This window comes from Phoxinus phoxinus (assembly GCF_949152265.1).
Source record: "Phoxinus phoxinus genome assembly, chromosome: 9".
NCBI classification, from domain to species: Eukaryota; Metazoa; Chordata; class Actinopteri; order Cypriniformes; family Leuciscidae; genus Phoxinus; species Phoxinus phoxinus.
Window position 1 is genome coordinate 5,956,670 of NC_136884.1, and position 26,148 is coordinate 5,982,817.

At 38.4% G+C, this 26,148-nt stretch overlaps 3 protein-coding genes across 13 annotated transcripts in view; all 3 read left to right on the top strand.

Annotated features, from left to right (window-relative positions):
- Positions 1 to 16,713, top strand: part of dgki (diacylglycerol kinase, iota) — a gene marked incomplete at its 5' end in the record, with an annotated part of 40,171 nt that extends 23,458 nt beyond the window's left edge. For 4 of the 11 annotated variants that reach the window (XM_079622779.1, XM_079622775.1, XM_079622777.1 and 1 more), the window contains 27 exons: positions 1 to 69; positions 161 to 277; positions 1,577 to 1,651; positions 1,813 to 1,908; positions 2,992 to 3,074; positions 4,189 to 4,249; positions 4,529 to 4,642; positions 5,302 to 5,427; positions 5,518 to 5,596; positions 5,982 to 6,037; positions 6,117 to 6,179; positions 6,280 to 6,353; positions 7,817 to 7,928; positions 8,502 to 8,701; positions 9,540 to 9,602; positions 10,709 to 10,809; positions 10,972 to 11,051; positions 11,293 to 11,337; positions 12,095 to 12,164; positions 12,982 to 13,022; positions 13,112 to 13,236; positions 13,359 to 13,384; positions 13,610 to 13,647; positions 13,867 to 13,987; positions 14,808 to 14,844; positions 14,945 to 15,044; positions 15,146 to 16,695. In XM_079622779.1, coding sequence (XP_079478905.1) covers positions 1 to 69; positions 161 to 277; positions 1,577 to 1,651; positions 1,813 to 1,908; positions 2,992 to 3,074; positions 4,189 to 4,249; positions 4,529 to 4,642; positions 5,302 to 5,427; positions 5,518 to 5,596; positions 5,982 to 6,037; positions 6,117 to 6,179; positions 6,280 to 6,353; positions 7,817 to 7,928; positions 8,502 to 8,701; positions 9,540 to 9,602; positions 10,709 to 10,809; positions 10,972 to 11,051; positions 11,293 to 11,337; positions 12,095 to 12,164; positions 12,982 to 13,022; positions 13,112 to 13,236; positions 13,359 to 13,384; positions 13,610 to 13,647; positions 13,867 to 13,987; positions 14,808 to 14,844; positions 14,945 to 15,044; positions 15,146 to 15,262 — 2,289 coding nt within the window. In that variant the 3' untranslated portion in view covers positions 15,263 to 16,695. Of the gene's footprint in view, positions 70 to 160; positions 278 to 1,576; positions 1,652 to 1,812; positions 1,909 to 2,991; positions 3,075 to 4,188; positions 4,250 to 4,528; positions 4,643 to 5,301; positions 5,597 to 5,981; positions 6,038 to 6,116; positions 6,180 to 6,279; positions 6,354 to 7,816; positions 7,929 to 8,501; positions 8,702 to 9,539; positions 9,603 to 10,708; positions 10,810 to 10,971; positions 11,052 to 11,292; positions 11,338 to 12,094; positions 12,165 to 12,981; positions 13,023 to 13,111; positions 13,237 to 13,358; positions 13,385 to 13,609; positions 13,648 to 13,866; positions 13,988 to 14,807; positions 14,845 to 14,944; positions 15,045 to 15,145 lie in introns of all 11 variants that reach the window. The other 7 variants (XM_079622769.1, XM_079622773.1, XM_079622774.1 and 4 more) reach the window with 4 other exon arrangements.
- A 433-nt stretch (positions 16,714 to 17,146) lies between these two features.
- Positions 17,147 to 20,916, top strand: LOC307004918 (apoptosis facilitator Bcl-2-like protein 14). The gene is made up of 6 exons (XM_079624517.1): positions 17,147 to 17,261; positions 18,249 to 18,496; positions 18,612 to 18,719; positions 18,836 to 18,894; positions 19,663 to 19,923; positions 20,004 to 20,916. Coding segments are annotated over exons 1-6 (717 nt in total). The 5' UTR covers positions 17,147 to 17,259; the 3' UTR covers positions 20,043 to 20,916.
- A 119-nt stretch (positions 20,917 to 21,035) lies between these two features.
- The window catches only part of rassf3 (Ras association domain family member 3), a 34,953-nt gene continuing 29,840 nt past the window's right edge, over positions 21,036 to 26,148 (top strand). Inside the window, exon 1 of the mRNA XM_079624276.1 lies at positions 21,036 to 21,667. Within this exon, the coding sequence (XP_079480402.1) occupies positions 21,226 to 21,667 (442 nt within the window). The 5' untranslated portion in view covers positions 21,036 to 21,225. The remainder of the gene's footprint in view (positions 21,668 to 26,148) is intronic.

Consider the following 26,148-nt stretch of genomic DNA (forward strand, 5'->3'; position numbering starts at 1 on the left):
AGTTTCCCGCAGAAGTTCTTCCACAGTAAGGAGATCGTGGCCATCAGCTGCTCCTGGTGCAAGCTGGCAGTGAGTGTCACGTCTGTGTTTTACTCATAAAACCTCACTGGTTCACGCGATGCAGACTTGTTCCATCTCTTTCCCTGTTTGTCTATCACAGTTCCACAACAAGGTCACGTGCTTCATGCTCCATCAGATCGAGGAGCCCTGCTCACTGGGAGCTCACGCCGGGGTCATCGTGCCCCCTTCCTGGATCATCAAAGTCCGGAAACCGCAGGTACGTTTTTATCAGCACTTCATGAAGCGAGGTTTATGTAATGTCCTGCAGGAGACGCTAATACAAAGTGACACTAGACTGTGTTTAGAAGCTGGGCTGTATGCTCTTGTCTTCTTCTGCTGATCATCTTCAGCTTAAATATGCTTTGATGCTGCAAGGTTTTATATCAGTAATGCCTTTCATAAAACCTCTATACATACGTATTCTATATGGAGCTTCTTTCATTGTTTCCTACACTTTCAACATCACAGTTTATCTGTTGCATTAAAAGCTAGAATTGAATTGATCAAAAACTGAACCATCATATCAACAGTCATAGCAGACATTTAGACCACACCCACTCTGATGACACGCTCAGCTATGATTGGTGGATTTACTGTATGCATTGATGGGGAAGGTTTTTGAAATGTGGCATCATGTTACTGCCACTTTCAATTCAGGAGTTGCTAAAAGGGAAGTTGCTTGCTTGTACACAAACTGTTGTTGGAATAGTTCAACCAAGAAAAAAAAAACTTAAAAATGTCATTTATTTCTCATCCGCCAACACTTTACACTTCAAATTGAATTAATTTATACTTAAAAGTGAACAATATTTAATTAGTAAACTATATCACTTAAGAATTAACAGCATTTATTAATTTTACTCTATGATAATTTCAATTTACATGGTCAATTTCATTGTATATTAAAATAAGTTTTTTAAATCTAAAGTTGTACTTGTTAACATTTGTTAATCTACTGGGAACTAACATGAACAATGAACAACTTATGTTAACAAAGATTAATAAATGCTTAAAAATATATTTGTCTCATTGTTAGTTCATGTTAGCTAATGCTAACTGATGTTAGCAAATGAGACCTTATTGTAAAGTGTTACCTCTCTCATCCTCGTGTTGTTCTGAACATATATGACTTTTTATTCTGTTAAATAAAATAAAAGATGTTTTGCAGAATGTTCACACTGCTCTTTTGTTTAGCAGTGCGAATGAGTTTATGTCATTATATGACTTTGAATATAGTGAACAAGGCCCCTGGTGTTTTTTTGCCCTTTTTGGAGTTGGTCAGCTGTCACTCTTTGCATTTGTTGGTAGAAAAGAGCAGTGTGAACTTTCTTCTCACCTCAACAAGTTTGGAGCGTCACGAGGGTGAATGCGTGATTCAAGTTTTACATTTTGGGCCAACTATCCCTTTAATTTGAAATGAACACTTCTATCAGTAATAGTAGAACATCAACTCTGTCCTACTGGAGTTGGTTTTGGTATGTTTTGGCTTAGTCGGCGTCTCTCTCCTGTGTCCCAGAGCTCATTTAAAAACTCCACTCGAAGGAAAAAACGGACGTCGTTCAAAAGAAGAGCCAGCAAAAAGGGCACGGATGTGAGTAGATCTGATTCCTGTCCTGCTTTTAAACGTTTTCTTCCCTTAACTCCTGCTCAGTGATCATCTGTCCCCACTGCTTACTGCAGCGATATGTGTGTGTGTTTGTGTGCTAACGTGTGCATTTATTTAAGTATAATGAAGTGACTTTGAAATGACAGGAATCAAAATGGCGTCCGTTCATGCTGAAGCCGCTGCCCTCACCGCTGATGAAACCAGTGCTGGTGTTTGTCAACCCCAAGAGCGGCGGAAACCAGGTGAGACACACACTGAAGAAACAGGAGGAGTTATCTGTCTGTCTGTTTACCTGTCTGCCTGCCGTTCAACATATCACTCTATCGTTCTATCGATAGTTCTGTCAACAGTCCTATCTATCATTCTGTCTGTTTACTGTTCTATCTGTTGTTTTATTTGTCATTCTGTCAGTCTGTCTGTCTTTCTATCTATCTTTCGATCATTCTATCTATCGTTCTGTCTTTCTGTTGTCCTATCTATCATTCTGTCTGTCTTTCTATGTATCTTTCTGTCTTTCTGTTCTATTATTCTGTCTGTCGTTCTTTCTATTGTTTTGTCTGTATGTCGTTCTGTTTACCTTTCTGGTGTTCTATTTATCATTCTGTCTGTCTGTTGTTCTATCTTTCTGTTATTCTATTTATCATTCTGTCTCTGTCGTTCTTTCTATCTTTCTGTCTTTCTGTTCTATTATTCTGTCTGTCGTTCTTTCTATTGTTTTGTCTGTCTGTCATTCTGTTTACCTTTCTGGTGTTCTATCTTTCATTCTGTCTGCCTGTCTGTCTAACGTTCTATATATCACTCTGTCGTTCTATCTATCTGTCATTCTATTAAGTTCTGTTGTTATATTCTGTCTGTTGTCCTATCTATCATTCTGTCTGTCTGCCGCTCTGTCTTTCTGTTCTGTTATTCTGTCTGTCGTTCTTTCTAGTGTCGTTCTGTTTCGGGTGTTCTATCTTTCATTCTGTCTGTCTACCGTTCTATATATCACTCTGTTGTTCTATCTATCTGTCATTCTATTACTGTAAGTTCTGTTGTTATATTCTGTCTGTCGTCCTATCTATCTTTCTGTCTGTCTGTTCTATCTCTCTATCATTATATCTTTCTGTCATTCTATCTGTTGTTCTATCATTGTATCTATCGTTCTGTGTTGTTCTATTTGTCATTCTATCTGTCTGTCATTCTATCACTCTATCATTCTATCTGTCTGTCATGCTACCAGTCTGTCTGTCACTCCATCTATTGTTCTTCCTGTCTCTGTTGTGTCTTTCTCTCAGTCTGTCGTGTTGTCTGTCTCTCTGCCCGTCTGATCTGTCTGTGGTTCTCAGGGGACTAAGCTGCTGCAGATGTTCATGTGGATCCTGAACCCTCGGCAGGTGTTTGATTTGTCTCAGGGAGGGCCCAGAGAAGCGTGAGTCGTTCTCTTTCATTCCGTTTCAGATCATCTCTCCCTCCCTTAATTCGCTTTAACCCACCATTTCTTTGTCCTGACCACATTAATTATGTAGTCGCTGGATCTCAGCAGTGCTGTGTTCTATGAGGGAGTTCAGTGTTCTCGAAGCTTCTCTCCCCGCTGCCCACTGCCTCAGTTCGCCTCAGTAATTGAGCGGTGAGACAGCACAGCGCATGCGCTCTGATCTGCTCTAGCGATGAGAGAGAGAGAGAGAGAGAGAGAGAGAGAGAGAGAGAGAGAGAGAGAGAGAGTATTAAGATGGGAGCAGACACAGCTGGGCGGCTGGGGGCTTTTTTTTTAGCTGTCTGACAGAGCTGTGATTAAACTCCTATTAAAACAGAAAACCAACACACACACACACACACACACACACACACACACACACACATGCAATGGCCCACAAAACATTTAATCCACACTTAAAAGTGTCTGAATGTCTTTGCATTAAAGGGGAATAGTACAAATCTATCAAAACAATTTTTCATGTCAAACGTTTCACAAATAGATATTTTTTATTAGGTTTTACATGATAATAGATAACATTCAAAATTAAGACAGAATATGTGCATAGCTAATGTGTTGAACTACACATGTGGTAACTTGAGGAGAACGGACTTCATTCATCTGCTAAAAATCACCTTCTGCTTAAAAGTCACTGTTAACATTATTTATGCACTTATTGCATTTATCAATCTAGGTTAATGCTAATTTATAAATATACTATTGATCATTGTTTAAATGTATTAGTGTATATATGGATATTAACATTAATAAATGCAGTAAAAGTATTGGTCATTGTTAGTTCATGATTCCTAATGCATTAACTAATGATAACAAATTCAACTTTATTGTAAAGTGTTACGAATATCATTGCAAAATGTTTTAGAAAAGTTGAATTCTGAGAATGATACTTGCTTTGGTATTTTTTATAGTTGATATCTAATGCAGTGAAATTCACCCATTTGTAAATGTGCCTTAAGAGTCCAATACAGTTTGGGGGCACTTTGTAATGCTAATTGATTGCAAATGCATCAGTAACAAACATCACTATTTGTTTCCCTCTGTCCATCAGGCTGGAATTATACAGGAAAGTGCCAAATCTTCGCATCCTTGCCTGTGGAGGAGACGGAACGGTAAGGTGCAATGCATGTTGGGATGAAATATGTCCAAACCGCTAGATAGAAGGTTAAACATTTTGGACGCACCTCCCTCTGGTGACAAATATGTGGAACGACAATGATCTGAAAAGTTACAAGCAGTTGGCGAAACACTGTTATTAGCTAATAGTTTGTCTGTGGTTTGCACTGTCATGCTTTTAGGGTAATTTCTAGATGCATGACCCATGCAAGAGGAAACTTGGATTTCCTGAGCGTTTCTGCCCCCGAATGAGTAGTTTGTCCTCTTTTGTCTAGGTGGGCTGGATTCTCTCGGCCTTAGACGAACTTCAAATGAACCCACAACCTCCTGTAGCTGTGCTTCCTCTTGGTACAGGAAATGACCTCGCCAGGACTCTGAACTGGGGAGGGGTGAGTCAACTCATCTTTAAATCCTCTTTAAGGGATTAATAAATAGTTGTATTCCCCGGACGTCATTTCTGCCTGTGTGTATGCTTTCTCCTTTCTTAGTTACGGGCACGTTTTTACCTGACTAGGAAATCACCATTTCCTAATGCAAACATGCTGCTATCACAGAAATCTAACATCCATCACACATTTCACCCTCATCTTACTCATGAAATGCTGAATAACAGCACCTTTGAATTTGGTTTGTTTTACACAACACAAGAGCGTGTGAAAGCAAACAGCATTAGTTGGATATGATCGGGCTGCTCTGATTGGCTGAGAGGCTGTAATTGAGCAGTTGGCCATCTAAGTGGCTGTCACTGATAAATGCCGCTCATTATTTTCCATTATACTCTGACCTCGTGCCTGGAGAAACACTGGCCTTGGAATCTGGAGTGTCTCTCTCGTTTTTTCCCCCATGCCTTAATCGAAAGTCTGTTATTAGCAATGAAGCGGGTGTAATGATCCTCGCTGTCCACTCTGAACATTCGAATTGATGGTATAATCATTGCAATTCACGTCAAGTACTGTGTTTATCCCAGGAGTAAATTGCCCTTTACATACAGTAGCTGTGCTGTGTAAGGTAAGACCTCTCGACTCATCGTGCTCTCTTCATGTTTCAGGGTTACACCGACGAGCCGGTGTCTAAGGTCTTGTGTCACGTGGAGGACGGTACGGTGGTGCAGTTGGACCGCTGGAATCTGCAGGTGGAGCGTTCGGCTGCCCAGCCGGAGGAGGGCACGCAGAAGGTGATCGCTGGATTCATGCTGACACCAGGATATATGTTACGTTTATACACTGCTGATATTACAATGTGTCTCTTTGTTGTCTTTCATCAGCTTCCTCTAAACGTGTTCAATAACTACTTCAGCCTCGGCTTTGATGCCCACGTCACCCTGGAGTTCCACGAGTCTAGAGGTTTGTGACGCATATTCCCGTATTGCTGAACCTTTCAAACTTATATAAATGACCTTTTATATGTAAATGGTATGTTTGTCAGAGTCAAACTGCTGAATACTGAATAGGCTTTGATGTGTATAGTAAATGTGGGTGGGCACTGGTCACATGTTAATATGATAGCCGTGATGATTCTGAATTATTTCAAAAGAGCAAAGAAAGAAAAATCTGATTTTCTATGATATGACCCTTTTAAATTGAACTCTTGACTCACTTTATTGGCTGCGCACGTGTGTGGCATTTAATAAAATGTCCTTGTTGGCCAAAGATCTTTATATTAGAAAGAGAATGAGAAAGAAGAGATGTATAAAGTCATAATAATTTGTGTCGTCGTGTTCCTTCACAGAAGCCAACCCCGAGAAATTCAACAGTCGCTTCCGTAACAAGATGTTCTATGCAGGGGTAGGCAGAGTTTCCTTTCTGACAGAATAAGTGGTGTGTGTGTGTGTAAGAGAGTGACTCTTAGGATTTGTCCCCTCAGGCGGCTTTCTCCGACTTTCTCCAGCGGAGCTCCAGGGATCTGTCTAAGCATGTCAGAGTGGTGGTGAGTATGAGACTTCTGTTCCTGTCTGCTCATGCTAACTTTCCCATTGTCCAGCTGATATCTAACACGTCGTTGTTATTTCTCTTCTGCATTCTGACAGTGTGATGGGACGGATCTCACACCCAAGATCCAGGAACTGAAGTTTCAGTGCATCGTCTTCTTGAATATTCCCAGGTGGGGTGCAAAAATAAGGGTCATTCTCAGGAAAAGCCATTTATGTCGTCGTCTTCTTTTTTTTAAATCGGAAATTCTGGTAGTATCACTCTGGTAGTATGTGCCTTGTAATAAATCAGAAATTAAAGATAAAACAACTTTCAAAACATGTTTTTCTGCCAAGCCTGGTACATTAGAAATGTGTCTGGGTTGAAGGTCAGTACAAAACATCTAATAATGGGCTCGGCTAACACATTGTTTTTGTACTTGGTGCAAAAAAAAAAATCCCGTACAAATATATTACTGCGATGTTTTTCGCACAACAGTGTTTAGATGTTGACCTTGAAAATTATAATAAGTGTGGCTGTAATTAAGAACTGTTAATCTTCTGACTTCTGTGATGTCACTTCCACAAATTTGATTTTTAGAAAGATCAAACCAATATTTTTAACAATCTACGTGGGGGAAATGTTACAGAATAATATAGGGTTGGGCAGAAGAAAAAAAACAATTCTCAGAAACTGCATAGATAGAGCATTAAAAATGACACACTGCAGACTGAAAGCATTTATTTGAAAGCAATTATTTTAATGACATTTTACAGCATTTTATTTGAACTTTTATTATTTATTTAGTTGTTGCTGTCAACTGGATAGATGTTTTTTTTTATTTAATCCAATATGAAATATAGTGGTGATGAAAAGGGTCATGCAAACTGATTCCAACGAAAATATATACACTTTTAAATATAAAATTAAGCTTTTGGTTTTTAAGCTTTTAATTTCAATTAAATGATGTCAGTAGTAAGTCATAGGGTCACACATTTGCCACAAATAGCATGTTTCCTGAGAATGAGCCATTAGGAGTTTTTCAGTGGATCTATATGTACTGTCAGGGGATTTTATGAGTTGCATAATTCTGGATAAATTGAGAATCACGATTTCTTTGTTTAAAATAGAGATCACGATTCTCCCACGATTATGAACAGACAACTAAACAAAATATTGTGCAATTTACTAGAGATTCTGACAAAATGTTAATTGCTGCAGTCTATTTTAAAGATATCTAATTTGAATGAATAATTGTTTTAAAAAATCAGTTTGAATGATTGATTCACTCAACAACAAAAAAAGACTTCACTTGTTTCATTACTGGATGAATCAGCGTCTTCAGCGTTATAAGAAATCTCTTCAATGAATGATTCAATGACTCACACATTTTTAACAGTCACTTGTCGCCACCTACTGGTGTAATGATGTAACTGATCAGTGCCAGCGCAGATTTTAATGTTCTGCTGTGATTTTGTCAAAGATTTATTAGCCATGGCCGAATCGTTGTCATTGAGGAATAAGATCACGTGGGTGTTTAAATCGAGATTGCGATCTTTTAATGATTAACCGTGCAGCTCTATCCAAGTTTTTTCAACAGGACTGTCTTATTTTATATACCTCATTAAACGCTGTACTCTCTCTCTCTCTCTGTAGGTACTGTGCTGGTACCATGCCATGGGGAAACACGGGCGACCACAGAGATTTTGAGCCTCAGAGGCATGACGACGGCTGCATCGAGGTGATCGGTTTCACCATGGCCTCTCTGGTGAGCAATTGGCCATTGGCTCTTTTATTTAGAGCGGGTCTTATTCTGCCATATGGCACATTGCACTTTTTCACTTTACCATAGTAATATGTATAGTCTTTGTTGCAGTTTTAAGGCTTAAAGGAAAACTCCACTTTTGGAGTGTCTTTTACTGTTTTCTAATCCATTCAGCCGATCTCCGGGTCTGGCGGTAGCACTTTTAGCATAGCTTAGCATAGATCATTGATTATTACGCAGGAATGAGAGTATAGTTCCTAGTCATATTGGCCTAGAAAATCGCAACTTTTCATTTTCTGTCGTTCTTAGTACACGATGTAACTACAGAAGTGTCAAGTTTTAAATAGGAAAAACATCGAAACTCTTTGGTAATTTTTTTGAGAGAGATGCTAACGTTCTAATCAGATTCAATTATCTATGCTAAGCTATGCTAAAAGTGCTACCGCCAGACCTGGAGATCGGCTGAATGGATTCAAAAACGGTAAAACTCAACTGTTTAACTCTAGGGGAGTTGGAAAATTAAAAAAGTGAAGTGTTTCTTTAAGGCTAACATGCATTTCCCTGTGTTCACACAAGGCGGCGCTGCAGGTGGGCGGCCACGGCGAGCGGCTGCACCAGTGCAGAGAGGTCATCCTCACCACCTTCAAGACGCTGCCCGTGCAGGTGGACGGCGAACCGTGTCGCCTCACCCCCTCGACCCTGCACATATCACTGAGGAACCAGGCCAACATGGTGCAGAAGAGCAAGAGACGCACATCTGTGCCGCTGCTCAATGAGTGAGTCACAAAATAATCTGCACTCAAATATACTACTTAATCCACTCATGCATCAGTGCAAAATACATATGCATCTTTTTTGGACAACATGAACTAACCTAGTCCAAGGTCAAATATTTAGAGACTGACTTTGACACACAGTAAGTTTATAATGTTCTTAATACAAAACAACAGTGACAAGAGCAAGATTACGTCTACTGACGAGCCAATAGAAACGCAACATGAAATTGTGTATTGATCAATCCGACAGGGCGGTAAAATTTAAAACTACTTACCTCAAACTCCATTTGCAAAAACCACAATTGCCAAAAAGTGTGATTCATCTTACTCTCTTTGTTTACCACTAGCGCATGCCGATGACGTTTGATTCTTCTATACTAACTTGCGTCGTAGCCTACGATTCAAAAGGTGTCATAATCGTACAGTCTACATACATGTCGTACTCAAGTTTAATAGATCCATGATGTTGTACAGTGTGATCAGTAATCCGAAACCGTCTGTAGCAGGCATAACTCCAGCTCATGTGTGCTTGACTGATGAATGTTCTAGTAACAGCACTAATGCACTGCTCTTCTAGAACCTCTCTCACGGTCTGTGTGTGTGTGTGCTGCTCTGCAGTGCCTCAGTGTGTTTTTCTTTCTTTTTCTTTCCTTGTCTCCATCTTTCTCTCCTCCTTAATTACTGGTCGCCCTTCATACGTTTGTCCCTCTCCGCCTCCATCTCTCTCTCTCTCTCTCTCTCTCTCTCTCTCTCTCTCTCTCTCTCTCTCTCTCTCTGTCTCTTGTGCTGACTGGCTTGGCTGTGCTGCCTATGTTCCTGTGTGGCTGCGCTGACTCAGCATTCAGAAAGTGTGCGCAGCCGACCTGCGCCGCCTCTCTGCTCCCCCCGACTCCTTCTCTGTGTAAGTATGGTATACACAGCCGTGTCGCACACCTCGGCCTGCTGACAGAGCGTGTGTGTGTGTGTGTTTGTTTTGTGTTTTCCGCCCAGCTGACAGTGTCTTGAGGTGTTGTTCTGTTGCTGTACATCTTAAAGTCAACATGAAATTATCAAATCGACCCTGTTCAGTACTGTAAAAACAATTAATTCAGCCATCAAAATAGATTTTAATATTGCCATACAGCACCACAAAATGTCCTAATAAATAAAAAATAATAAAAATGAAGTCATACTAGAATTTAAATGTTAATTTTGTAAAGATAACATATTCAAAATAAATAATAAAAATGTTCACATGATAATTTAAATCTATTAACTTTGTAATGATAACATAATAAAAAAATATTTAAATAATAATAAAATAATTTATAATAAATACATTTTCAGACTAGAAATACATGTTAATTTGTAACCTAACGTTTATATATATATATATATATATATATAAAATTATAAAATATATAAATTTTCTAAATTATTGTATTTTATTTATTTAATTTTTTTCACTTTTTTCTTTTATACCACCATTTTGACTATATGTGACTATATTTTGACTATATGCACATTTGGACAAATCATTATTTAGCTATTATTCAAATAGCTAAATAGTTAAATAATTTTACAATAGTGCAGATAGTATTTACACATTTTAATGATGGTTAAGGTTATAGAAGGTTACATAATAGTAGATAATGATTCATTTGTATATGTCAAGGGTCACTCATGTTGACTTGTATAAGGATGACAGATTTGGTCTAAACAGACCAAACGGCCCAGAAAGCATTTTTATTAATGACTACAATCCTTTCTGATCTTCACCTGTCCTTTTGTGAAACTCATTTTCACTTTTCCTTTTAGCTCCTCATCATCTGGAATTAATACTTTGTTTTCATAGTTTTCCATTATGATTCAGTACGATCATAAAGTCCTTTCATGTAGAGCATTATCAGCAAGCACAAGATAAAACCAAGAAAATGTCTGTTCCACCTCCACCTCTGTTGGTTAATATCTCACATGAATGCTTTTATGTGGGATCGGTTCTCATTTCTCGTCGTCTGCACATCGCAGCCCTCATGCAGTCCCTGACCGCCTGCGACTGCGCGTGAACCGCATCATCCTGCAGGAATACGAGAGCATGCAGTTCGACAAGGAGCGTCTGCGTGACATCTGTAAGTTAATCGCAACCTTTCCCACAATTCAGTTCACTTATCTTTTAAATGGTGCTGTTGTAGGAAGGGTGAATACAGTATGTGACTGTATGCCAACTCAGTGTGTGTGTGTGTGTGTGTGTGTGTGTGTGTGTGTGTGTGTGTGTGTGTTTGCTTGTTCAGCTACTCCTGTTGGCATCGTGGTGGTGAGAGGAGACTGTGACCTGGAAACCTGTCGACTGTACATTGACAGGCTTCAGGAGGTGAGCACTTCCCATGCTGCTCCTTTCAGTCCGATTTCACTGAGGAATGAATCAATACAATTACTGCCTGAAAACCTACATAAACAACACAGATTCAGTTTTTCTTATTTGCTGGGACGTAAAATTGAATGTTGTTTCTGGTCCTGTGGTTTTTAGTCATTTGCATCATTTAACCTCAAACCATGCCACCATCATGTTATACATTTTCGTAATTACACATTTTTGTGTGTGTTGTTGACAGGATTTGCATCAAGCGCCCTCTTCTGGTCACAGAGTGCACTACCAGGTAAACGCCTCCACAGGGTTGGACAACATAACTTAATAATAATAAAAATAAATAATCACATTAGAACATATATCTATAAAATGTATTAATTTAGTAATGGTAAATAATATAAATCTTCACATAAGAATTTAAATCTATTAATTTTGTAATAACTGAAAAATATTCACATTAGAATTTAAATCTATTAATTTTGTAATGATAACTTAATACAATATTCACATCATAGTTTAAATCTATTAACTTCGCAATTTTAACTTAATGAAAAGAAATATTAAAAAGAAATAATCACATCAGAATTTAAATCTATTCATTTTGCAATGATAACTTGATAAAAATAACGCTCAGATTCGAATTTAAATATATACATTTTGTAATGATAAAATAAATATCAAAAATACATATTCACATTAACATTGGAATCTATTAATTATGTAATATTTTGAGTTTGAATTGAAGCATGGTGGGAAATGAAGTAGTCTTCAACTTTGGTTAGTAAAATAAAAGTTATTTTATTAAATATAGTGATATATAAATAAACGATGCCTCAAAATACACCATGTTTGTGAATCATTCCGAAATTCATACTGTTACTGAATTGTATATGTATAGGCTACTATAAAACCATTCGATTTGAATTCAATTTCAACTTCCTTTTTATTCAAATTCTCCATCCTGTTTGACACCTCAATTCAAATTCAGGAACTGAATAATAAGCAGCCTATATTTAAACCTGTGATGTGTTTCTGTCTGTTCTCAGGATGAGAGCACAGGTTTGTCATGGCCGAGTTCAGCGCACAGACTTTCATCCAACTGGAGCTTCCTAGACTGTGAGTCTCCGCATCTGAACTGTGTTTCTACTGTCAATACTGTCTATAAGAAGAGACATACCTTTGCAATTAAAGTCAGTTTAAGGGTGTTCACACTTCATGTTCGGTTCTCTTGGCTATTTTAGGCTGCTTTCACACTTGGTTTGATTGCCTGGTCCGAACCTGGTCCTGCTCCCCCTCCCCCCGCTGAACTGTGTTCACATTGGCCTTTTCTCAATTCAAAAGCGATCTTGAGTCCTCGTGTTCTCGTACTACATCATCATTCACCATTAAAGTTATATTCCAATACTCAAGGCAATACTCTCGTCATAGGAGCTACGTTGCTCTTTACAGTTCTGTACAGGCGTCTGAAACGCTGTCTCCTGTTTGTGTGTGTGTGTGTGTGACGGAGGAATTCCTGGCGCTGTTTTGACTCCTTTACACATTTGATAAGCTCTTCACGAGCTGCTAAAAATTCCATGTACCGGTTAGACATACAACGAACACATTTAGCCCAGAAAACATTGTTTTTGATGTTCAATAAGATCCGTCGCAAAGTATACATAGTAAAAAGCTTTTATTTTTATCTTTATCTTTAGGTTCGTGTGTTAAAAAGGACTAGAGCAATCGCACCAGAGCTCATTTTAATGGAACTAAACCTGCCAAGCGTGAACACACCCTAACTGTTTAATGCTAGCTGAATAAAAGCACATCTGGCACAGACATTTGAACTTTATCGTTTTATAACCTCTACAGTAACACAGGAATGTGTTTTGTGATTTGTGTACTTCAATAAAGTATGTAATAATCATCACTTCACTGTACATTATGTTTCCAGCTACATCAGCCGACCGCTTTTATCGCATAGACAAGGCTCAGGTATGATGACACAGTGTTATAATATGTAAGGAAAATGAAAAAGATATTGGAAGCTGCATAATGTGCACTTGTAATGTGTGTACATACAGGAGCATCTTCACTTTGTGACTGAAATATGCCAGGACGAGGTTTTCATCCTGGACCACGAGGCCCCAGCGGTGAGCCAGGTCCGAGCTCCTGGAATGCCAGATGTGGTGGTGGAACCCAGTTCCAGGTGAGAATCATCAATACCTTATTTTCCCCGTTCGTTCCTTTCGGTTTTATACCTCCCTGCTCTGTGCTATTGTATAAACAAACCTTACATTTTATTTTTTTGCTCTCGTTTCCTTATTGCAGTGTTCCCCTGACCTCAGATGAACAAGGTAAAGTACAAACACAAGCATTTCTTTGAAGTGGTGTAGAGACAGGAAGCATTTAGAAATAAAGTTAAACTCAGGGAGGTTTTCCTGTCAGAAGTCGTGACATTCAGTCATCACCACCAGAAATGTCTCAAATTCATGTCATAATTACTAGGTACTTGCTATACCTTATGCATGATTGTTACTCATACGATATCATGTGTTAACAAAATCTCAATGGTTTTTTAGCTCTATTGTCTGCTGCTGTTAAAGGAGATCTGTCTGCGGTGAGTTTTTATTTGATTCTTTTTTTTAAACTGAAAGTGAAAGAGTTTTCTAGAAGTGGATTATCCCACATGACGCATCAGGGTGGTGCACTACACCACATGCAGTGTAACTTGCGCAACCAGTAAAGTTTCTGTGGGTTTTTTTTTTTTTGTATTATTCAAAGCAACCATGCTCTCTCTCATGTGCTCTTGACTCATGATCTGTCCCATGTTTAACAGATGCCGGGCTCCTGCGGCAGCGGGGTCAGTCTGTTGGTTCGGGACTCTATGGGCTGCACCGCTCTACACTTGGCCGCCCATCACGGTCACTCTGAGGTTGTGAGTTTCATTCTAGAACACGGTGAGTGTTTGTACGAGCATCTGGACACGTTCCCTCCTGTGTTTGCGTACTCAAGGTTCAAAGTTTATTTGTTACATGCTCAACTGGGAGGGAAGGGAGTTTTTTTCCCCCGTTTGAGATACCATCACATGTCTAAGAGAACCAGAACCAAAGCCAGATAGGAGTAAATATACATTTACAAATAAATAATGGACACAAAAGCTATCTGGACACTTTTTTTTTTTTTTTTTTTAAGAAAGAAAGTACAGGCACACTTTTAAAACAAAAACCTTTAATGTCAAGTGACATTTTTAAATATGACCTAAATGTCAAGATAGTTTTTGGAAAATAAAAGTAAATACTACTTTATTTTGTATTTATATATATATATATATATATATTAGGGATGCACCGAAATGAAAATTCTGGGCCGAAAACCAAAACTGAAAAAGAAAATGACATCTCACCAATAATTGTATTATTATTAGATTTTTAATTAATTAAAGCTGATGACGCTATGAAGTGATGCTCAAGTGTATTCCCAATGTATGAAGAAGCTTTCATTCGATTCCTCCGTCCTCGTTTTCTTTCCTTGCAGCCTTCCCTCGCGTCCTACAGGGGGGTGGAGCTGAGACGCGAGGAAAGGAAGCGAGGAAAGGAAGCGAGGATGCACAAATAAGAAATGAGAAGTACCCATGGAGAATAAATAGGGAGAGCATGTGCTCACACCACACATAAAAACAAGAGCACATGGCCAGAGAACACAATCACGAGCCAAGCGCCCAAACTAAACATGACACGAACTATATATGAAATCTCATGCAGTTTCTGTTTCTTTCAGGGTCAAAGCTGATGTTGGATTTAACTGAGAGAGACACGTACGTAGTTGTGGTTTGATCTATTTATTTGCATGATAGAACCAGTTATTTCCGGTTAACCGCCATTTCGTTTGTCTTAACTTCTGTGTTTGTTTTTCAGAGGTGACACTGCATTGCACAAAGCAGCATCCCAGCAACACCGTGAGGTATGCAGACGTCTGTTGGAGGCTGGGGCTTCCCTTAGCAAAACTAACTTCCTGGTGATAATCTCCTCTTTTCTCTAATTGTGTTTCACTAGTGCATAAACACAACTATGCGTGCACACGACTTGGTAGTCACATTTTTGCCATTGTCCTCTTAGGGAAAAACTCCCAAGGATTGTGCCCTGGACACCGGGAACTTGGAGTTGGCGTCCCTCATGGAGAGCCAGCCGGTAGATGAGCCCGTGGCACACGAGGATCTGGAGACGGCTGTATGAACGGGCTCACGCGCTTAGTGTTAGGAAGAATTGTACCCACAGAAAGTGGCTGTCGGCACTCCTCCACGCGCCTGCTCACACTCGAACGAGAGAGCTTGAGGGGGGAAAGAGAAAGAGAGGTGTATCAAGAGCGCCTCGGGCTAAGAAAGTCCTCGGCGAACCGGAAAATGTCTAGCTGTTGTTTTTCCACTGATGTCGCTGTGGTTTTTTTTTTTTTTTTTTTTTTTTTTTTTTTTAACTGTAGGCTCTGACCTAGCATTTATTTATTGCTCTTATTTATTATAACTATTTATTCAAAGATGGATTGGGTTTTGCTTCGTCAACAGTTAGGTTCAGAAGACACAAAAGACGTTTAAACATGCTTTCGTGCATCATGTTGTGTGCCAAAGACACACAGACAGGAAAAGCATCATCTGCTCCTGAAGAGGCTCATCATTGCTTCAGAGTTTGTTTGCTGGAGGATCTTCTTCCAGGGAGTTTTTACAGCGCACAAAACAGCTGCAGAGATTTTAAACTGGAACCCCAGTGGTCGATGACCGGAAATCTACAGACTTTACACAATCTGTTTCCTTCTCATTTGTTTGTGTGCCGTTACAGTGGCGTGATTGTGAAATTATCTTATGACAACGAGAAAACATCTGAGCCATTTTCAATGCAATATGAATGGATGACATTTGTGCATTTATCTATTTAATATTACATTACATTAATGTTTCAAGACAAGCAAAGGAACCGGATGCGTTTTTTCCATTGACGGCAGCTGATTTTTGGCTCCATTGTAAGGTCGCGTTTGGCAACACTGGCCTGCGAGAAGAATGACTAAACCAAACGAACGCAAGAAAGACACTGACGAGAGTTGTGTGGTATTTCGAACACTTCTGTAACATTACTTAGTCCTGTACCATGTCAAATCACTCATGACGGGAAATGCATGAAAGCGGCCGCCTGTAGGATCACGCTGAGCCTCTGTGAGATCCATTTACATACGAGTGATCTGCTGTGTCATCTTGTATTATCAGTTGAGATTTTAACACATTATTGTGCATGGAATTTTGTTACCTCTGGATGTTTCTACCCCTCAGTGATTATGTAATGAAATGGCATTATTTCTTTTTTTTTTAATTTTTAAGTTATATAAAAATTGTTCAGTGGTTGTATTTTGCTTTTTTTTTTTTTTTTTTTAAAGATGGGACTACTTGAATGTTTTAGTTTTTTCTAATTTCTAAATATCTATTTTAGGTGTGTATGAGGTCACAGGGTGAGTAGACATGGTGGAGATGTGACATGTTGCACAATCGTAAAACCGGGAATGATTTCTCATTAAAGGGCAGTCGAGTGGAAAGCACCAGTGTTTTGTGTGTTTCATGGGAAGTCATAGATGTACCTGATGTTAAAGAAACTACTGTAAAAAAATAAATAACATGCATTGTCTGCACTCTTTGACTCAATTGATCACAAGAATGGACATTTACCTTTCTCCCATACAGTATGTGCTAACTTAAAATAACCATTCACTCTCATTTACCCTTTCAAGGGACTGTTGATGTCTCTTTTTAATGGATAGATCACCCAAAAATTTAAGTTTGTTCAAAGTTGACAACACACAAAAAAGTGCTTAGCATGACCATGTTCATGCTACCCATTCCATGCAATGAAAGCATATAAAAATGTAGCCCTAGCCAATGACTTATGCACTATATTTCTAGTATTCAAAACTGGGAAAGTTAATATAAAGAGCTAATATAATATAAAGCATGTCATTTTGCAGTCTAAGCTGTATGATTCATAATTATAGAAATCAATGAAGCATTTGGTTTGAATGATTTTTTTTTTTTTTTTTTTTTTAATGAAACTATTTTTGTTGACTCACTGCGCGTCATCAACATGTCATCACGCACGTGGTCAGTTAGGTTCCGCCCAGGCCAGGACAGTGTTATAATAATGCTCGCTTTCTTCAGTCCTCTGAGAATAATATCACAGGCTGAAAACAACGAGTCATGTAAGTGTTTCAACTTTCAATATATTTATTCACATATAGGAAATAGTGACTGATTATAATAGTGTCACTTTAATAGTGACTGTCTCAGATTGTTACCCAGTTTTTAAAGATGATTAACTTAGTACATGGTTCACACTTCCGTGACTTCAGTCAGCTTAGATGCATACTGTCTATGCTTAGATGTAGAAATATGTCGAGACTTTATTGGATATAAACTTCTGGAAATGTCGGAAGTAAAAGGGAAACAAAAGTATCGAGTTAACCTAGAAGTTTTGACGAACATGCCCAGACACATTCACTCTATTTACACAGCGACCGTGAGTTCACTATAATGAAACAAATCTACCGGTACCTTAAATGTGTCATTTTCATGAATAATTTAACGTTACAACTGAAATCATTTGATAGTAAAATTAAATGTAAGTTAAAGGAATATTCATGGAACTGTAAATACGCTTAAGCTCTAGATTTCCAGGCATGGCAGGAACATGAATGCATGGTTTAGTTCGTTTTTGCAAACAATGTTAAAGTTAAATTAGAATACTACTACTTGCTCTTACGTTTAATTTAATTTCAATCTAACCTCATATGGTTAATTTAAGCTTCTGGTTTATCTAAGAATTTGAGCGGAATTTAAACTTAAATATATTGTTACGGTTGAATTTTAAAAATGTTATCTTAAGCCCCTGATTTGTAAGTTAAAGGTTTGCTCCGTCATGTTTCCTCGTGTAAAGTTTTACAGACAAATAAATGAATAGGAATTTGAAAAATGTGTAAAATGATGTATATCCACATGAGCTGATGACTCCATTCATATCAGAAGCTTATACAAATCAGTTTTGTAGTACTTAATGTGGTGTGTTGCACAATTATTAATACTGTTCAGTAAATGGAAGTTATACTGAGTGCATACCACACCCTATTAAGATTAGGTTGCACTCAACTTGCTGATCCAAGTGTTTTGATGAAGTTTTGATAACTGACCAGGGCCCAGGATCCCAGCAATAGTGATGTCCAGATTCCTGCGGAGGACAGTCTGGAGTTCAGACTCCTTATGTCGTACGCCCGCAAGAGACGACCCATGGACACCAGTCTGCAGCAGGACACCCCAGAGAGAGAGCCGTCTGAAAAACTCAGGAAAATGCACAAAAAGAAGAAATTGAGATTTTCTTTCATTACTAAATGTATTAAACCCAAGACAGATGATCCACTTGCACAACAGCCAGCGGTGCTAGGTGAGAGGGAAATATTATATTGACCTTCAAATGTGTGCTTTTTTTCTAAAACATTCTCTATAAAGTGAGATTTTGGGGATTTGAGCGTATGATGTGCTATCATCTCTTCTTTCAGATTCAGATAATGGGAAAGTGGATGAGATGGAAACCATGGTCAGTGAATTGACAGAGATATCAGATTCTGTGCGCTTCATTTCAAGTGATATAGAATCGGATTGTGATGGTGAGTTCACGCTCGTTCTTCTCTTTTGATTTCTGTATCTGATCGAAGTTTTAGTGGCTTCATTCAGAGAAGATTGCAAACTGAACTTCTCATTCCTGAATCTGTTCTCTCTGCAGATGTTGTGCAAAGGCTGGCGGAGATCCTCCGAGTACATGGCGATGAGCTGGACGAAAAGGTCAGTGGAAAGATGTCATTTACCGGTAATGAGATGTTACACCTGACCACCAGGTGTCTCTGCAAACACAGTTACCTGTATTTTAATGCTGTCCATTGTGCCAAGTACATCATGTTTTTCTACATTTATTTACATAATAAACAGTTGATTCCAAAAATCTGCATACAACATTAATAATACAAATTATAATTCATGTCAATGTTTCAAGTTACCTTTTTACTGTGCTGTTGATATACTTTGTAATGAGGAAAATTAAAGTGAACTGCACAATAGATGTGTTTTTACTATCTGTAAAATACTTTAACTTTGTAATATCCGTAATAGACTTTACTGTAACGTATCTGTTAGTTGCAAAGCTTAATCATTAAACATCATTTTGATATTGCAAAAAAAGATGGTGAGTTTGTCAACTATGCTAAAGACAAACTGATTTTGAAATTGAGGCAAAATACTGATCTTGTCTGGCCAGCCAAATGTTATTTTTCTTGATTAGGTCAACCTCATTTTAATATTTATCTATATTTATTAACAGCTTCAGTTGCTTTTTGTCCGTTATTGTCAATGTTTGTGGTTGTTGTGTTTCTGAGATTGCGAATTAGCCTGAGAGTTTTATTTACTTGTTTTTGTTAATAAATTAGACGCATAGATCCTGCTTTATCATTCCTGCTGCAACCAACACTGTGAAAAAAAAATATATAGATAAATCAATGTAAATAACATACTAAATGTAAACATCTCTTCTGTTTTATCTCTGAACCTCTGCTGCAGATTAAGCAAGACAAGGCCTTATATGAAACGCTGCAGTCCTCTTTCAAGTATAGCTTCTTCAAGAAAGTGATGGATGTTTTCTCTAGAAGTGTCGCCACAGAACAGAAAGACCAGAAAGTTGACGTGGCTCTGATTTGTGAAGCCACCAGTCAGCTCTATGGCGTCAAAAACCATCCGATGAACCGTGTGCTGGGCTTCGGTGCCAAGTATCTGCAGGAAAATTACTCCCAGTGGATTAGCAGAAACATGCATGTAGGCAATGTAAGTATCTCAATGACATCTGGTCTAATAACACATACAAAAATGAGTCTTTAGTCACAGTGCCATTTTCCCTCTCACAGGGAGAAGTTGGAGATGAATCCAACGAGGAAGTCCAGTGAGCTGACGAGATGTTCTCACATTACGGACGTCTTTCTCAGGGGCACAGTCACTTTGTTCACAAGAAAAAAAAGAGATTTTCTAGTGTACCAGCAGGGATCTAGTACCGGTACTTTTTCTTCACTAGGTCCTCCGAACACCTAACGCCAAAAAAAAAAACACAGAACGCCAAAAAAAAAGGAAATAATTTACAGAGTGGAATATAAATGTGTGTACGCCAAACCTCATTGAGTGCTATTGATACGGTTTCAAAACATTACTTGTACTTTATGTGTTGAAAATCAGGATGATACATCATTCCGGACTGTATACGTTATCATATTTAGCTGTACTAGTAAACTTTTTTTATTTATTTAATGAGACATCCAAATTGTTATTTTTCTTTTTGTTAAAACTGTTTTTGTTTTGAAATGAACATATTTCAGGTACTTTAGCGTCTAGAATGAAACGGTCAGGATTGGAAAAAATGTTTTGCCTAAATAATTGTAGTTTGTTCAATGTTATAAAAAACTATTTTGACAATCTCTGTTATTTGGTCTGTTTTCTTAAAACTATATGACATTGTAAAAATATGTGGAAAACTTTTATAAATAATAGGCTTATACCTTTCCATGAGTTTCTGTGATTATATCTGCATATATGTATCAGTGAAAGGTCATTGATTAACCTCTGGGTTTGAATGTTATATATTTTTTATTAAATATAGTTTGTATTAAAATGTTAGTGGTTTTGTTTTGTTTTTGTCGTTTTTATTGACAGTTATTCTGTTCATGTCTATTTCGTTTTTACATATAGTGTCACGTAAAACTATATGAAAACGAGCAATGTTTTCTTGTAAACTATAGCTTAAGTAAAGCTGGTTTTAAGTTTTATTTTAGCTAAAGTTTATTTATTTATAGTTTATTTTATCATAACGAATTTAATGCTTGTAGTTAACTAGAATCTTGCTTCTAATAAACTGATTTGATATATTAACCGCGCGTGTCTCTGCGAGTGCGCGCGCACGCATCTTGCGCGCATCTCAGGTGAAACACGAGACGCGCTCTGTGCACCTGTCTTACCTGCTTGAGCACCAATCTTCCGTCATAGAGAACCTCGGCGACATTCTTTCGAAGCCTGAGAAATGTCTCATCGCAAGCCTCCAATAACCGGCTTCTTGGATGTACAGGTGTTTCTTTGTTTCCTATGGCATGCATGATGCATCACAGTAGGAAGTACTCGCCACCACGCCACTGCCTCTTCGGGACGCCTCAAATTGTGCCTCAGCTGAACCGATTACCGACATTTCGGGTGGAAGAAGGGAACCCGATGGAGAAGAATTCGCCGAAAGCCAAATCCAGAATGCGCAACGTGAAGGTGAAGGCGGTGAAGAGAGCTCCGTCTCCCCAAAGACCACGCGTCTCTCCAAAACCCGTTCCAAGCGCCGCGCTCCCGAAGGTGCCGGAGAACGGTGGAGCCGGACAGCGGTCTCGAAAGAGGGGCTTCAAACCCCCAGATGTGAGGACGATATTCGACCCACGCGTAAAAGTGGAGAGAGGAGAAGGACACTCGTTTTGTGAGGACGCGACGTACGCTTGGTGCGATGTGTGTTGCTCGTATATCTTTCAAGATGGCTTGACGTGCACAGGTGAGAACTTTATATTTGACTTCTACAGATTTTACCATTATACAGAGAGAGGTAGTCAATGTCAAACAATGTTTTTTAAAAAAAATTTTTTTTTAGCATATTAGTCTAGACAAGGTCAATTCATCATATTGTGCTGTTGATCCAAAGGGAATAACTGTTTCTGTAGTTAATGTATTGTAACTTACTTTTGGATAAAAGTAGTAGCTAGGCTAAATGGAACTATATTATAGGCATAATATTTTATAAATCATAAACTCATAACTGCATGTTCTTGACCTTCCTCACCCACCACACACTCGTCTACTCTACAGGCATGTGGACGGACTGGTTTGGGTTTATAAATTCACAATAAATTCCACATGTAGTTTACGGTACATGTCACAAATATGTCTTGTATTGTCTACTAATCATAACAATGCGGAACTCAGGCCTGTACAAATAATCATAATTCATTTGATCAAATGCTCATATAGGCACACTGAACATTTGCACCTGAAATGGTCACTGGCTGTGGCGATTGACATTTTCATCCCTGAATGAAAGCCTTTCATTGTTTTCAGTATGAAAATGTTCCTAAAAATCATATGCAAAGCATTATCTGCTTCTACCCGCAACCAAATTTGTATTGTACATTTTGTTATATCATAAAAGTATGATCATAGAGATGGCTAGCGGTGAATTGCAAGTGTATTTATTATTAAAATGACCCAAATGTCCCCCAATTCATTCTCCTTAATATGCGTCACTTGTCTGCGCTGCAATTGTGCAGAGGTTGTCCATTCACAAGTGTTAACTCAAATGGAACAACTGGACAAAGGTAACTTTCACTGAGTCCTCTTGCTTGACTTGAGTGATCAGGTAATGGAGAGAGAGAGAGAGAGCCACTGGCTCGGCTGATCAGGTTGAAAGCCTGTTTTTAGAGCTAACATCCAATTTCCACTCTGCCCTCTCATGTCGACCAGCCTTTAATTTTCATATTAGTACATTTTAAGGGGCCACTTACAGATCCTGGAATATGTGAGCAGAGAAAGCGTTCACTAATTCACACTATTATGTGAGAGTAGTGTCTGTTTTGATGGTACCTCACCGTGCCTGCCATGTTTTGATGGTTGTTAGGTTTGTGTAGTGTTTATGTGTGCATTGATGTGGTTTATTGACCATGTTTACAGTAGAGTACATGGACATATATGTATTTATCAAAGATAAATGTCCACTGTGTGACAAACAGAATGGACAATAAAGTTCAACTCAACTCAAATATATATGTACTCTACTGTAAACAAATATGTATATAAATAAATATAATATAAATATATGTATATACATATATATACAGTATATAAATATATATATATACAAGGACATTCATATATATATGTATATGTTTATTCATAAAATGCTGATTACATACAGTATGCAAGAATGTGCATAAAACATGCTAAATGTAAATATGCTCTTTTATTTTAAATTGGAAAATGTGCATGAAACGTGATCACTGACAGCTTCCTTCATTTGTAACTTGTGTTTTTGCCACTTTTAATATCAAGATTGAATTGTAATGGAGTTTTCTAATGGTCAAAATGTCTTAATGAATCTTTAATGGAGTGAAAGTAAAACTGTGTTCGGCCTACTATCTGTTTTTAGCGTAGCATCTGTATTCTGTTTGATTTCATTCACTTCACTGCAAATATTATAGTCCGTATGTAGTACAGAATACCCAAAAGATCAACAAAGATGCCTTTTTTTCCACCTTTGTGGGTCTCACAACCTTTTGGGCCTTTCTAGCCCGACCGTATTGTGTCCTGCTATTTGACACCCACCTGTTCGCTCCCCTAATGTCCATCTGTCTGTTTGTGTAGCGGCAGTGACAGTGTGTCTAGAGAAGGCACACCGTCCTGTCACAGCAGAACCAAGGCTCACAATGGGCTTCCCCTCAACCAGCTGACAGTGGCAGGGGAACCACAGGGGTCAGTGGAACAACTGCACACACACTGGAGCACGGGCTTCATGACAGGAGGCTTCAGCCGGTTAGGAGTTAGAAGCAGTGATGCATGCTCAGTGCTGAAGGGAACGTATCTCAGCCAGTAAATGCTCAGGGGTTGAAGTGAGGCTCCATGTTGTTCTGGTCGGGCAGTCATGGGTCTGAGGAAAGGCTTTGGAAGAACTTTAAGAAGACTCACTGGAATCCTCTATCGCCTTCCAAAAGTGATGCGGCGCTCCGGTCGACTGGAAGTTAGCCTGCTGTGGAAGTCATCCGGTGGGTCCAGATCTCTTTGGCTTTTTTGTGGTTTTATCCTCAGGCAATCGGAAGTTAGATGACAAGTTCATGCTGAGCAGCACAGAGTCCCTGATTCATTGCAAGTCTATGGAACAATGAGGACAGATATTAGTGTCATTTCTACAAACAATACTGACATTTTTGTCTTAAAAATGTAATTACTGTAAAAAATAAAATAAAAAAAAAGCAGGTTTTTTATTATTAATCTGTAGGTGTTTAGTCAACTATTGGCATTAACTGAACTCTTTTGCATATGTGCGTGCATTTGCAAAACTCACCGCCATGATGCAAGGTTCCTGTGCATGGTTTCTATTTCATTGATATGAGGTTTATTACTGGCACAAGTTAAAACAGGCATTCTCCAATGGAAATTATTTTAGGCCTAAACTTAAACTATGCTGGTCTTCATTCAACTGAATCTAAACTGTGATGTTCAGCAGTGCCACAGTAGCAAACTTACTGTGGTCTGAGATTGTTATTCATAAGAGAGAGAGAGACAGTCTATTATTCAGCACATCTGCTAACATGTTCATTTTCTTCAGCACTGACATGTGTTGCTCGCAAGTTTCACTAAACAGTCACCAACTAGACAGTGTTTGTTGTGGACTATCGTTGTCCTATTTGTGTATCATTGTGCATCATTGTGTGGGCCGTGGTGTCTCAGTTGATGTGATGTTTACCTCACAGTTTTAAGGCACAAATGCAGTGCTAAGTAGCGCAATGCCGACAGCCACAGAGTCCCACCGAGCAAACACAGACCAGAGCACTAAAAACATCCGCTCGCCGTCCCGCTGTGAAGGACAGAGCCGAGTCTAAACAGCCCACACCGATGTGGGGAGAGGTTCACGATAACCTGCCAAATAGTTTGTCAGTTTAACATCCTTGAAATGAATGACTTAAGTAATGAAAACTGATTGCAAAAGAATGGAGTGTTTTCTTGACATTTTGTCACAGGCAGGTGTTGTCGTGACCTCGGGACGGCGGTGTGTGTTGTTTCAGCGGTCCGATCTAATCCCAGCGTGGAGCCGAGCTGGAATGGAGACCAACAGAAAGCAACATGAGAATCTCTATTCTTATCTTGTTTCTAAAACAGCACAGACACAGACTGAAACAACAGTTATCTACGTGATCAACTGCGCAAGGACAGGCTCGGCTACTTGTTTAGTCAAGATTTGCAAAGTTTCACAAACAGACTTTATTGTTTTGGGCGTCTGATATGAGCGAGACATTTGAAGAGGAAATGGCACCATCAAAAATAAGTATTGCTCCTTACAAAAACAGTAGACTTCAAGTTCATTTTATTAAGTATACTTAAGTAAAGTTCAAGTAGGCCTACATTTATGTAGTAAGTAGTATTAATGCACTAGTAGTATACTTGTAAGTGTACTATTTCAATACGTTTTAGTGTATAAAGTATACTTTTAAGTTTAACAGTAGTAAACTATGAGTATGTTTTCCATTTTTATTGCAACTATACAACAAGTTAACTGTACTTTAAGTTGATTTGAAGTCAAATTTGAAGTTCCTATGTGCACAAAAATTCACATTAGAAACAAATCTGTTTTCTTTATAAATCAATATTTTCAAACAATGTAAGTTTATGAGACAGTATGTAAAACAGTATTTAATAGGCTACTCAATCAAAAGAGTACAAGCCAAATATACTCATATATACTTTTAAGTATATTTCAATCAAAAGATTGTATACTATAGGCCAAATAGACTTTTCTGTCAGTTTAAGTCAAGTATACTGAAGTGTAATTTAAATAGTGTAATTTATATAGGAAGTAGACTCAAAGTATACTTATTATTTTAATTTTAAAAGAGGTATAGTTCTTTTTTTGTAAGGGTGACAAAGATACATGTAATTTTGTCAGTTTTAGGGACATATTTGATCAAACACAAAGGGTTTACAAATGTTTTATGCTTTAACATGTTTTTTTGTGAGGATGGAATAAGCGTTATATGGAAAAGTGAAGTAAAAAAAGCAGTTGAGAAAGAAAGACACCTCCACCTGTCCAGAATAAACAGCTGTTAAATGAGAGAGTAAAACACCACCTGGTGCATGCTCACGAAGTGCCGGTACTGACACCAGAAGCTGCGTTGTCCTTTAATTACAGATCCTTACAGTGTGTGTTTCTTTTCCTGGTTGTCACAGTCAGTTGCTGCATCCCAATTTACTGACGTTTACCACTAAAAGTAC